The sequence below is a fragment of the Oncorhynchus clarkii genome, unplaced genomic scaffold (genome assembly GCF_045791955.1).
Source record: "Oncorhynchus clarkii lewisi isolate Uvic-CL-2024 unplaced genomic scaffold, UVic_Ocla_1.0 unplaced_contig_3708_pilon_pilon, whole genome shotgun sequence".
Lineage (NCBI taxonomy): Eukaryota > Metazoa > Chordata > Actinopteri > Salmoniformes > Salmonidae > Oncorhynchus > Oncorhynchus clarkii.
The window spans coordinates 128,055-142,500 of NW_027261032.1; the positions used below are offsets into that span (position 1 = coordinate 128,055).

At 43.9% G+C, this 14,446-nt stretch overlaps 1 protein-coding gene across 1 annotated transcript in view; it reads right to left on the reverse strand.

The window, feature by feature from the left end:
• LOC139403872 (fibrillin-1-like) overlaps window positions 1-14,446 on the reverse strand; it is a 128,668-nt gene that overhangs the window by 9,645 nt on the left and 104,577 nt on the right. The window contains exons 56-61 of the mRNA XM_071147050.1: window positions 9,056-9,187; window positions 8,435-8,560; window positions 8,137-8,343; window positions 7,650-7,775; window positions 1,766-1,888; window positions 516-632 (exon numbers count right to left, since the gene is read on the reverse strand). Coding sequence (XP_071003151.1) covers window positions 516-632; window positions 1,766-1,888; window positions 7,650-7,775; window positions 8,137-8,343; window positions 8,435-8,560; window positions 9,056-9,187 — 831 coding nt within the window. The remainder of the gene's footprint in view (window positions 1-515; window positions 633-1,765; window positions 1,889-7,649; window positions 7,776-8,136; window positions 8,344-8,434; window positions 8,561-9,055; window positions 9,188-14,446) is intronic.

The window sequence follows — 14,446 nt, forward strand, 5'->3', positions numbered from 1 at the left end:
GGGGTGAGCGAGAGGTAGAGAGAGAAAGACCATTGGTCAACAACAGACTGTCTGAGTGACTTACCGACTGATTTACTGACTGACTGACTGACTGACTGGGTGCATCTGTTTGACCTTGGCCAGTGCAGGACCAATGGAATGGTCTCAAATATGCAACCTTCACCAACCTTGTTACTCGGGCTAGGTAAAAATAATTCACCACAGACTGACTGGCTGATTGACCAATGAACGGAGGGAGGCTGTCTAGCCACAAAGTCATGGGAGCTGAAGTGCGGAATGGAAAACCCCTGTTGTAACCATGGCAACAGACTGCAAAATTCCACAACAAGTCATTGTTAAGTTGTCATGGCGACAGTTCAGTTGAGCCCAATCTGATGTGTGATAGCAGACGGAGAACATTAAAGAGACTTTTTATGGGGAGAGATGGAAGATAAGTGGCTACATTTGGTTATGTTTGTAAAGCCTAGTCGAGTGGAGGAGGGAGGAGTTTGTGTGTGTGTGTGTGTGTGTGTTACCTATGCAGGCAGTATGGTGCTGGGTGAAGCCTGGAGGACATTTGCAGGTGAATCCTCCAATGGTGTTCACACACAGGAACTGACAGTTGTGCTGTTTGCTCTGACACTCATCCAGATCTGAGAGGAGGGGGAGAGAGAGAGAGAGAGGGAGAGAGAGGGGGATAGAGAGAGGGGGACAGGGAGAGAGGGGATAGAGAGAGGGGGACAGGGAGAGAGGGGATAGAGAGAGAGGGAGATAGAGAGAGGGGGGGTAGAGAGAGAGAGAGGGGGATAGAGAGAGAGAGAGGGGGATAAAGAGAGCGGGGGATAGAGAGAGAGGGGGATAGAGAAAGAGGGGGATAGAGAGAGGGGGATAGAGAGAGAGGGGGATAGAGAGAGAGGGGGATAGAGAGAGAGAGGGATAGAGAGAGGGGGGGGGGTAGAGAGAGAGGGGATAGAGAGAGATGGGGATAGAGAGAGATGGGGATAGAGAGAGAGGGGGATAGAGAGAGAGAGGGATAGAGAGAGAGGGGGATAGAGAGAGAGGGGGATAGAGAGAGAGAGGGGATAGAGAGAGAGGGGGATAGAGAGAGAGAGGGATAGAGAGAGAGGGGGATAGAGAGAGAGGGGATAGAGAGAGAGAGGGGATAGAGAGAGAGGGGGATAGAGAGAGGGGGATAGAGAGAGGGGGATAGAGAGAGAGGGATAGAGAGAGAGGGGGATAGAGAGAGGGGGATAGAGAGAGAGGGGGATAGAGAGAGAGAGTAAAGGATAGATTCCAGCTCCACAACTGTATAGAGTTAGTTTCCAGTCCTTCTCCTGTCAGTGACCTGTTGATGAACTGCCACAGAACCAGACCCCGGAAACATGGTGGAAACCAGGCGGAAAGTTTGTGCGTGTGTCTGAATGTGTGTGTCTGAGTGTGTTTGTGTGTATGTGTCTGTGTGAGTGAGTGAGTGAGTGTGTATGTGTGTCTGAGTGTGTGAGTGTGTGTGTGTCTGTGCATGTCTGTGTGCGTGAGCATGTGTAGATACTGCCCTAGGGTAAACATAGCTGTCGCCAAGAGTGGTAATGAGCAATATGGACCAATTATGTTTGTATAAACTCCCCAAACTGACCATACACACTGATAAACACATGACCTACCAGACGCAACAGATCACAATCTCTGCTCACCACATACACGGAAATGAACACACTGTGTGTGTGAGGCTGGCACTGTGACTGTGTGTGTGTGTGTGTTGTTGTGTGTGTGTCTGTGCATGTCTCACCTCGGCAGCTCTTGCCGTCCTCCTGCAGGATGTATCCTCTGGGACAGGAGCAGAGGTAGCTTCCCTCTGTGTTCTTACAGAGGAAGTTACACGGCTTAGGAGCCTGCACACACTCATCCATATCTACACAGGAGAGACAAGTTACACTCATCCATATCTACACAGGAGAGACACGTTACTCATCCATATCTACACAGGAGAGACAAGTTACACTCATCCATATCTACACAGGAGAGACAAGTTACACTCATCCATATCTACACAGGAGAGACACGTTACTCATCCATATCTACACAGGAGAGACAAGTTACCCTCATCCATATCTACACAGGAGAGACAAGTTACACTCATCCATATCTACACAGGAGAGAGAGAAGTTACACTCATCCACATCTACACAGGAGAGAGACAAGTTACACTCATCCACATCTAGAGAGGAGAGAGAGAAGCTACACTCATCCATATCTACACAGGAGAGAGAAGTTACACTCATCCATATCTAGACAGGAGAGAGAGAAGTCACATTCATCCATATCTACACAAGCGAGAGACAAGTCACACTCATCCACATCTAGAGGAGAGAGAAGTTACACTCATCCACATCTACACAGGAGAGAGGCAAGTTACACTCATCCATATCTACACAGGAGAGAGAGAAGTCACATTCATCCACATCTACACAGGAGAGAGAAAAGTCACATTCATCCACATCTACACAGGAGAGAGAGAAGTCACATTCATCCACATCTACACAAGCGAGAGAGAAGTTACACTCATCCACATCTAGAGGAGAGAGACTTTACACTCATCCACATCTAGAGAGGAGAGAGAAGCTACACTCATCCATATCTACACAGGAGAGAGAAGTTACACTCATCCATATCTAGACAGGAGAGAGAGAAGTTACACTCATCCACATCTAGAGGAGAGAGAAGTTACACTCATCCACATCTACACAGGAGAGAGGCAAGTTACACTCATCCATATCTACACAGGAGAGAGAGAAGTCACATTCATCCACATCTACACAAGCGAGAGAGAAGTTACACTCATCCACATCTACACAGGAGAGAGAGAAGTTACACTCATCCATATCTACAGAGGAGAGAGAAGTTACACTCATCCATATCTAGAGAGGAGAGATAGAAGCTACACTTATCCACATCTAGAGGAGAGAGAAGTTACGCTCATCCATATCTACACAGGAGAGAGACAAGTTACACTCATCCATATCTACACAGGAGAGACAAGTTACACTCATCCATATCTACACATGAGAGACCAGTTACACTCATCCATATCTACACAGGAGAGAGACAAGTTACACTCAATCATATCTACACAGGAGAAAGACAAGTTACACTCATCCATATCTACACAGGAGAGAGACAATTTACACTCATCCATATCTAGAGAGGAGAGAGAGAAGTTACACTCATCCATATCTACACAGGAGAGAGAGAAGTTACACTCATCCATATCTAGAGAGGAGAGAGACAAGTTACACTCATCCATATCTACACAGGAGAGACAAGTTACACTCATCCATATCTACACAGGAGAGAGACAAGTTACACTCAATCATATCTACACAGGAGAAAGACAAGTTACACTCATCCATATCTACACAGGAGAGAGACAAGTTACACTCATCCATATCTAGAGAGGAGAGAGAGAGGTTACACTCATCCATATCTACAGAGGAGAGAGACAAGTTACACTCATCCATATCTAGAGAGGAGAGAGAGAAGTTACACTCATTCATATCTACACAGGAGAGAGAGAAGTTACACTCATCCATATCTAGAGAGGAGAGAAAAGTTACACTCATCCATATCTAGAGAGGAGAGAGAGAAGTTACACTCATTCATATCTACACAGGAGAGAGAGAAGTTACACTCATCCATATCTACACAGGAGAGAGAAGTTACAGTGCCTTGCGAAAGTATTCGGCCCCCTTGAACTTTGCGACCTTTTGCCACATTTCAGGCTTCAAAAATAAAGATGTATTTTTTTGTGAAGAATCAACAACAAGTGGGACACAATCATGAAGTGGAACGACATTTATTGGATATTTCAAACTTTTTTAACAAATCAAAAACTGAAAAATTGGGCGTGCAAAATTATTCAGCCCCTTTACTTTCAGTGCAGCAAACTCTCTCCAGAAGTTCAGTGAGGATCTCTGAATGATCCAATGTTGCCCTAAATGACTAATGATGATAAATACAATCCACCTGTGTGTAATCAAGTCTCCGTATAAATGCACCTGCACTGTGATAGTCTCAGAGGTCCGTTAAAAGCGCAGAGAGCATCATGAAGAACAAGGAACACACCAGGCAGGTCCGAGATACTGTTGTGAAGAAGGTTAAAGCTGGATTTGGATACAAAAAGATTTCCCAAGCTTTAAACATCCCAAGGAGCACTGTGCAAGCGATAATATTGAAATGGGAGGAGTATCAGACCACTGCAAATCTACCAAGACCTGGCCGTCCCTCTAAACTTTCAGCTCATACAAGGAGAAGACTGATCAGAGATGCAGCCAAGAGGCCCATGATCACTCTGGATGAACTGCAGAGATCTACAGCTGAGGTGGGAGACTCTGTCCATAGGACAACAATCAGTCGTATATTGCACAAATCTGGCCTTTATGGAAGAGTGGCAAGAAGAAAGCCATTTCTTAAAGATATCCATAAAAAGTGTCGTTTAAAGATTGCCACAAGCCACCTGGGAGACACACCAAACATGTGGAAGAAGGTGCTCTGGTCAGATGAAACCAAAATTGAACTTTTTGGCAACAATGCAAAATGTTATGTTTGGCGTAAAAGCAACACAGCTCATCATCCTGAACACACCATCCCCACTGTCAAACATGGTGGTGGCAGCATCATGGTTTGGGCCTGCTTTTCTTCAGCAGGGACAGGGAAGATGGTTAAAATTGATGGGAAGATGGATGGAGCCAAATACAGGACCATTCTGGAAGAAAACCTGATGGAGTCTGCAAAAGACCTGAGACTGGGACGGAGATTTGTCTTCCAACAAGACAATGATCCAAAACATAAAGCAAAATCTACAATGGAATGGTTCAAAAATAAACATATCCAGGTGTTAGAATGGCCAAGTCAAAGTCCAGACCTGAATCCAATCGAGAATCTGTGGAAAGAACTGAAAACTGCTGTTCACAAATGCTCTCCATCCAACCTCACTGAGCTCGAGCTGTTTTGCAAAGAGGAATGGGAAAAAATGTCAGTCTCTCGATGTGCAAAACGGATAGAGACATACCCCAAGCGACTTACAGCTGTAATCGCAGCAAAAGGTGGCGCTACAAAGTATTAACTTAAGGGGGCTGAATAATTTTGCACGCCCAATTTTTCAGTTTTGGATTTGTTAAAAAGGTTTGAAATATCCAATAAATGTCGTTCCACTTCATGATTGTGTCCCACTTGTTGTTGATTCATCCACATCTACACATGAGAGAGAGAAGTTACACTCATCCACATCTGCACAGGAGAGAGAGAAGTTACACTCATCCACATCTACACAGGAGAGAGACAAGTTACACTCCTCCATATCTAGAGAGGAGAGAGAGAAGTCACATTCATCCACATCTACACAAGCAAGAGACAAGTTACACTCATCCACATCTAGAGGAGAGAGAAGTTACACTCATCCACATCTACACAGGAGAGAGGCAAGTTACACTCATCCATATCTACACAGGAGAGAGAGAAGTCACATTCATCCACATCTACACAAGCGAGAGAGAAGTTACACTCATCCACATCTAGAGGAGAGAGACTTTACACTCATCCACATCTAGAGAGGAGAGAGAGAAGCTACACTCATCCATATCTACACAGGAGAGAGAAGTTACACTCATCCATATCTAGACAGGAGAGAGAGAAGTTACACTCATCCACATCTAGAGGAGAGAGAAGTTACACTCATCCACATCTACACAGGAGAGAGGCAAGTTACACTCATCCATATCTACACAGGAGAGAGAGAAGTCACATTCATCCACATCTACACAGGAGAGAGAGAAGTCACATTCATCCACATCTACACAGGAGAGAGAGAAGTCACATTCATCCACATCTACACAAGCGAGAGAGAAGTTACACTCATCCACATCTAGAGGAGAGAGACTTTACACTCATCCACATCTAGAGAGGAGAGAGAGAAGCTACACTCATCCATATCTACACAGGAGAGAGAAGTTACACTCATCCATATCTAGACAGGAGAGAGAGAAGTTACACTCATCCACATCTAGAGGAGAGAGAAGTTACACTCATCCACATCTACACAGGAGAGAGGCAAGTTACACTCATCCATATCTACACAGGAGAGAGAGAAGTCACATTCATCCACATCTACACAAGCGAGAGAGAAGTTACACTCATCCACATCTACACAGGAGAGAGAGAAGTTACACTCATCCATATCTACAGAGGAGAGAGAAGTTACACTCATCCATATCTAGAGAGGAGAGATAGAAGCTACACTTATCCACATCTAGAGGAGAGAGAAGTTACGCTCATCCATATCTACACAGGAGAGAGACAAGTTACACTCATCCATATCTACACAGGAGAGACAAGTTACACTCATCCATATCTACACAGGAGAGACCAGTTACACTCATCCATATCTACACAGGAGAGAGACAAGTTACACTCAATCATATCTACACAGGAGAAAGACAAGTTACACTCATCCATATCTACACAGGAGAGAGACAATTTACACTCATCCATATCTAGAGAGGAGAGAGAGAAGTTACACTCATCCATATCTACACAGGAGAGAGAGAAGTTACACTCATCCATATCCAGAGAGGAGAGAGAAGTTACACTCATCCATATCTACACAGGAGAGAGAGAAGTTACACTCATCCATATCTACACAGGAGAGAGAAGTTACACTCATCCATATCTAGAGAAGAGAGAGAGAAGTTACACTCATCCACATCTACACATGAGAGAGAGAAGTTACACTCATCCACATCTGCACAGGAGAGAGAGAAGTTACACTCATCCACATCTACACAGGAGAGAGACAAGTTACACTCATCCATATCTACACAGGAGAGAGAAAAGTCACATTCATCCATATCTAGAGAGGAGAGAAAGAAGCTACACTCATCCACATCTAGAGGAGAGAGAAGTTACACTCATCCACATCTAGAGAGGAGAGAGAGAAGTTACACTCATCCATATCTACACAGGAGAGAGATAAGTTACACTCATCCACATCTACACATGAGAAAGAGAAGTTACACTCATCCACATCTGCACAGGAGAGAGAGAAGTTACACTCATCCACATCTACACAGGAGAGAGACAAGTTACACTCATCCATATCTACACAGGAGAGAGAGAAGTCACATTCATCACATCTACACAAGCGAGAGAGAAGTTACACTAATCCACATCTAGAGGAGAGAGAAGTTACACTCATCCACATCTAGAGAGGAGAGAGAGAAGCTACACTCATCCATATCTACACAGGAGAGAGAAGTTACACTCATCCATATCTACACAGGAGAGACAAGTTACTCTCATCCATATCTACACAGGAGAGAGACAAGTTAACCTCATCCATATCTACACAGGAGAGACAAGTTACACTCATCCATATCTACACAGGAGAGACCAGTTACACTCATCCATATCTACACAGGAGAGAGACAAGTTACACTCAATCATATCTACACAGGAGAAAGACAAGTTACACTTATCCATATCTACACAGGAGAGAGAGAAGTTACACTCATCCATATCTACACAGGAGAGAGGGAGGAGAATGCCTGGTCAAAGGTAGTGGGAAATAGAGTGTGATTTGGGGCTGGACCTTAAACAGTGTTAGAGTGTCGTAGTCTTACCCACACACAGGGTGCCAGTGATATCTGTGGTGTACCCAGTTTTACACACACAGCTGTAGGAGCCCAGGCTGTTGACACACTGTCCGTTCACACACAGGTTCCCCATCACACGACACTCATCTATGTCTGAGGGAGAGAGAGTCCTGTCAACTACAACATTATCATCATCCACACACACTTATCAATGTCTGAGGGAGAGAGAGTCCTGTCAACTACAACATTATCATAATAAACACACACTTATCAATGTCTGAGGGAGAGAGAGTCCTGTCAACTACAACATTATCATCATAAACACACACTCATCTGCATTTGCCTGAGTAGTCCTCAGGTAGATCCCAACCGTCCATAAAGTGGAGGTAGTTTGGTGAGACCTGAAGACAATGTGATGTCACAGAGCTATTGCCTCTGCTTTAGCTCAGTGGACTAGTGATTGTGTACCATCCATGGTGCAGGGTTGTGTATAGATATGAGTGAGTATTTCTACCTTTGCCGTCTGTTGTGTATCCGGGCCCCAGTGGACACATCTTCTTGTAGTGTGTGGTCCCAGGTAGAGGACACAGCTCACAGTTAGAGCCCCAGCCTCGTCCTCCATCACAGCAACACTCAGACTTAGTCACACTGTTCCTGCTACTGGACTGCATCTGGCACAGTGTAGTCAACACCTCCGTGAAACACAGTCCCTGGCGGTTATCTAGATGAGAGGGAGAGAGAGAGAGTGAGTGAGAGATAGAGATAGAGTGAGAGTGTGAGTGAGAGAGATGCAGGGAAAGGGGTGTATTTACCTATACATTCAGTCTGTGTAGGGTTGGCGCTGAAGCCTTGGTCACACCTGCAGCGATAGCTTCCAACCGTGTTCTCACAACGACCGTTCTCACAGATACCTGGCTTAGCAGAGCATTCGTTCAGATCTACACACACACACACACACACACACACACACACACACACACACACACACACACACACACACACACACACACACACACACACACACACACACACACACACACACACACACACACACACACACACACACACGGTGGAGATATAGTGATTAAATCCAGAACAGATCTGCAGGGTAGTCTGAATAAAACTATATCAGATATTGTGAGATGAATGTCAGTTTATTGCAGTAGTTCACCAGATGGACAAATCCCCATGAAGTATGATGGTTCTAACCTCAATGGAACCCTACATGAACTACAGATCCATTAGCACATGTATTGTTTGCTACTACAAGTAGATGATAGGAATATTGTATGTGTGTACATTGTATGGGATCATACTCCTCTTTGGTGTCTTGGTAAGTTTGGTGTATATGTGAATTGAATAACCCCATAACATAGACCAGCCATGAACTGGTGATAAAACCAGAATTGTATGTGTTAGTGTGTGTGTCTTACCTATGCAGCCCTCTCCGTTAGGGGCCCGTGTGTAACCAGGGTTACAGATACACATGTAGGTCCCGATGAGGTTCTTACAGCGCATCCCTCTGCTCTCACAGTCATCCAGCCCATCCTCACACTCATTCTGGTCTGCAGGGGAGGGGAGAGAACACACACCGTGAGTGTGTGTACAATAATGTGTGTGCTTGTATCTGAGTGTGTGTGTGAGCGTGTGTACGTGCGTGAATTTGTGCATGAGTGTGTGTCGAAGCTTGTGTGTGTGTGTGTGCGCATGTGCATGTGTGTATGTGTGTGACAAAGTGCTTTCCTGGGTAACAGAGGATGTGTGTTTCCAGCCCTCCCAGAGTATATAAAGGTCTGTTTATAATAGTCATGTAAATACCAGCCTATAGTCCACACACTGACATCTTCCTCCTGTCTCCTGTCTGTCTCTGACTCAACACTGGTTCCCTCTCCTCCCCTTGTAAAACCCTTGTTATGCTCTCTCTCTCCCACACAGTGTTTATAAAGTCTTATTCCGATACAGAGAGTTGAGGCAGGGGTGAGGTGGAGACTCCAAGCCTTATGTAAGATGGTAGATAGCTGAAGCCTCATACAGTGACGTCACCGGGGATGAGAAGTAACTGTCACCTCAGAATCCTAAAAGACATTTCTGGTTTAACTGCCCTGTACTGACGACAGACTATGGAATGTTGAATGTTTCTCTACATTCCCATAGTCCCTGCTGTACCTACAGTCTCTACAGTCCATTTAGTATCTATAGCAGATTCCAGTCCCTGCTGTACCTACAGTCTCTACAGTCCATTTAGTATCTATAGCAGATTCCAGTCCCTGCTGTACCTACAGTCTCTACAGACCATTTAGTATCTATAGCAGATTCCAGTCCCTGCTGTACCTACAGTCTCTACAGTCCATTTAGTATCTATAGCAGATTCCAGTCCCTGCTGTACCTACAGTCTCTACAGTCCATTTAGTATCTATAGCAGATTCCAGTCCCTGCTGTACCTACAGTCTCTACAGTCCATTTAGTATCTATAGCAGATTCCAGTCCCTGCTGTACCTACAGTCTCTACAGACCATTTAGTATCTATAGCAGATTCCAGTCCCTGCTGTACCTACAGTCTCTACAGTCCATTTAGTATCTATAGCAGATTCCAGTCCCTGCTGTACCTACAGTCTCTACAGACCATTTAGTATCTATAGCAGATTCCAGTCCCTGCTGTACCTACAGTCTCTACAGTCCATTTAGTATCTATAGCAGATTCCAGTCCCTGCTGTATCTACAGTCTCTACAGTCCATTTAGTATCTATAGCAGATTCCAGTCCCTGCTGTACCTACAGTCTCTACAGTCTATTTAGTATTTATAGCAGATTCCAGTCCCTGCTGTACCTACAGTCTCTACAGTCCATTTAGTATCTATAGCAGATTCCAGTCCCTGTTGTACCTACAGTCTCTACAGTCCATTTAGTATATATAGCAGATTCCAGTCCCTGCTGTACCTACAGTCTCTACAGTCCATTTAGTATCTATAGCAGATTCCAGTCCCTGCTGTACCTACAGTCTCTACAGTCCATTTAGTATTTATAGCAGATTCCAGTCCCTGCTGTATCTACAGTCTCTACAGTCCATTTAGTATCTATAGCAGATTCCAGTCCCTGCTGTACCTAGTCTCTACAGTCCATTTAGTATCTATAGCAGATTCCAGTCCCTGCTGTACCTACAGTCTCTACAGTCTATTTAGTATCTATAGCAGATTCCAGTCCCTGCTGTACCTACAGTCTCTACAGTCTATTTAGTATCTATAGCAGATTCCAGTCACTGCCATACCTACAGGCCCTAAAGTAAGATATCTATAGTATATTATAAACTGGGTGATTCAAACCCTGAATGCTGATTGGCTGACAGCCATGGTATATCAGACCGTATACCATGGGTATAACTTTCAAGCCCTGACCTTAGTTATCTTTGTTTTCTTTATTATTTTGGTTAGGTCAGGGTGTGACAAGGGTGGTTGGTTTAGTTTTTGTATTGTCTAGGTGTTTTCCCCTGTCTAGGGTTTTTTGTATATCTATGGGGTTTTTGTATGTCTAGGTATATGTAGGTCTATGGTGGCCTGAATTGGTTCCCAATCAGAGACAGCTGTTTATCGTTGTCTCTGATTGGGGATCCTATTTAGGTTGCCATTTTCCATTTTGGGTTTGTGGGTTATTGTCTATGTGTAGTTGCCTGTCAGTACGTGTGTATCATTGCGTCTGTGTTGTTTTGTATACATTGTTCAGTGTTTATTCTTCATTATAAGAAGTATGTATTCTTATCACGCTGCGCATTGGTCTCCTTGTTATGACCAACGTGACAATAGCAAACAAATGTTTACTGCTCTAATTACATTGGTAACCAGTTTCTAATAGCAAAAGGCACTCTGTGCGTTGTGCTTAAGAACAGCCCTTAGCCGTGGTACATTGGCCCTATACTACACCCCTTAGGCCTTATTGCTTAAATCCAGTCCCTATTGGCCTATAGTAGATATCTATAGCAGATTCCAGTCCCTACAGGCCTATAGTAGATATCTATAGCAGATTCCAGTCCCTACAGGCCTATAGTAGATATCTATAGCATATTCCAGTCCCTACAGGCCTATAGTAGATATCTATAGCAGATTCCAGTCCCTACAGACCTATAGTAGATATCTATAGCAGATTACTGTCCCTACAGGCCTATAGTAAGATATCTATAGCAGATTCCAGTCCCTACGGCCTATAGTAGATGTCTATAGCAGATTCCAGTCCCTACAGGCCTATAGTAGATATCTATAGCAGATTCCAGTCCCTACAGGCCTATAGTAGATATCTATAGCATATTCCAGTCCCTACAGGCCTATAGTAGATATATATAGCAGATTCCAGTCCCTACGGCCTATAGTAGATATCTAGAGCAGATTCCAGTCCCTACAGGCCTATAGTAGATATCTATAGCAGATTCCAGTCCCTACAGACCTATAGTAGATATCTATAGCAGATTCCAGTCCCTACGGCCTATAGTAGATATCTAGAGCAGATTCCAGTCCCTACAGGCCTATAGTAGATATCTATAGCAGATTCCAGTCCCTACAGGCCTATAGTAGATATCTATAGCAGATTCCAGTCCCTACAGGCCTATAGTAGATATCTATAGCATATTCCAGTCCCTACAGGCCTATAGTAGATATCTATAGCAGATTCCAGTCCCTACAGACCTATAGTAGATATCTATAGCAGATTACTGTCCCTACAGGCCTATAGTAAGATATCTATAGCAGATTCCAGTCCCTACGGCCTATAGTAGATGTCTATAGCAGATTCCAGTCCCTACAGGCCTATAGTAGATATCTATAGCATATTCCAGTCCCTACAGGCCTATAGTAGATATCTATAGCAGATTCCAGTCCCTACAGACCTATAGTAGATATCTATAGCAGATTACTGTCCCTACAGGCCTATAGTAAGATATCTATAGCAGATTCCAGTCCCTACGGCCTATAGTAGATGTCTATAGCAGATTCCAGTCCCTACAGACCTATAGTAGATATCTATAGCAGATTCCAGTCCCTACAGGCCTATAGTAGATATCTATAGCAGATTACTGTCCCTACAGGCCTATAGTAAGATATCTATAGCAGATTCCAGTCCCTACGGCATATAGTAGATATCTATAGCAGATTCCAGTCCCTATAGGCCTATAGTAGATATCTATAGCAGATTCCAGTCCCTACAGGCCTATAGTAGATATCTATAGCAGATTCCAGTCCCTACAGGCCTATAGTAGATATCTATAGCAGATTCCAGTCCCTACAGACCTATTGTAGATATCTATAGCAGATTCCAGTCCCTACGGCCTATAGTAGATATATATAGCAGATTCCAGTCCCTACAGGCCTATAGTAGATATCTATAGCAGATTCCATTCCCTACATAACTATAGTAGATATCTATAGCAGATTCCAGTCCCTACAGGCCTATAGTAGATATCTATAGCAGATTCCAGTCCCTACAGGCCTATAGTAGATATCTATAGCAGATTCCAGTCCCTACGGCCTATAGTAGATATCTATAGCAGATTCCAGTCCCTACAGACCTATTGTAGATATCTATAGCAGATTCCAGTCCCTACGGCCTATAGTAGATATATATAGCAGATTCCAGTCCCTACAGGCCTATAGTAGATATCTATAGCAGATTCCAGTCCCTACAGACCTATAGTAAGATATCTATAGCAGATTCCAGTCCCTACAGGCCTATAGTAGATATCTATAGAAGATTCCAGTCCCTACAGGCCTATAGTAGATATCTATAGCAGATTCCAGTCCCTACAGGCCTATAGTAGATATCTATAGCAGATTCCAGTCCCTACAGACCTATAGTATATATCTATAGCAGATTCCAGTCCCTACAGGCCTATAGTAGATATATATAGCAGATTCCAGTCCCTACAGGCCTATAGTAGATATCTATAGCAGATTCCAGTCCCAAAGGCCTATAGTAGATATCTAGAGTAGATTCCAGTCCCTACAGGCCTATAGTAGATATCTATAGCAGATTCCAGTCCCTACAGGCCTATAGTAGATATATATAGCAGATTCCAGTCCCTACGGCCTATAGTATATATCTATAGCAGATTCCAGTCCCTACAGGCCTATAGTAGATATCTATAGCAGATTCCAGTCCCTACGGCCTATAGTAGATATCTATAGCATATTCCAGTCCCTACAGGCCTATAGTAGATATCTATAGCAGATTCCAGTCCCTACAGGCCTATAGTAGATATCTATAGCAGATTCCAGTCCCTACAGGCCTATAGTAGATATCTATAGCAGATTCCAGTCCCTACAGGCCTATAGTAGATATCTAGAGCAGATTCCAGTCCCTACAGGCCTATAGTAGATATCTATAGCAGATTCCAGTCCCTACGGCCTATAGTAGATATCTATAGCAGATTCCAGTCCCTACAGGCCTATAGTAGATATCTATAGCAGATTCCAGTCCCTACAGGCCTATAGTAGATATCTATAGCAGATTCCAGTCCCTACAGGCCTATAGTAGATATCTAGAGCAGATTCCAGTCCCTACAGGCCTATAGTAGATATCTATAGCAGATTCCAGTCCCTACGGCCTATAGTATATATCTATAGCAGATTCCAGTCCCTACAGGCCTATAGTAGATATCTATAGCAGATTCCAGTCCCTACGGCCTATAGTAGATATCTATAGCAGATTCCAGTCCCTACAGGCCTATAGTAGATATCTATAGCAGATTCCAGTCCCTACAGGCCTATAGTAGATATCTATAGCAGATTCCAGTCCCTACAGGCCTATAGTAGATATCTATAGCAGATTCCAGTCCCTACAGGCCTA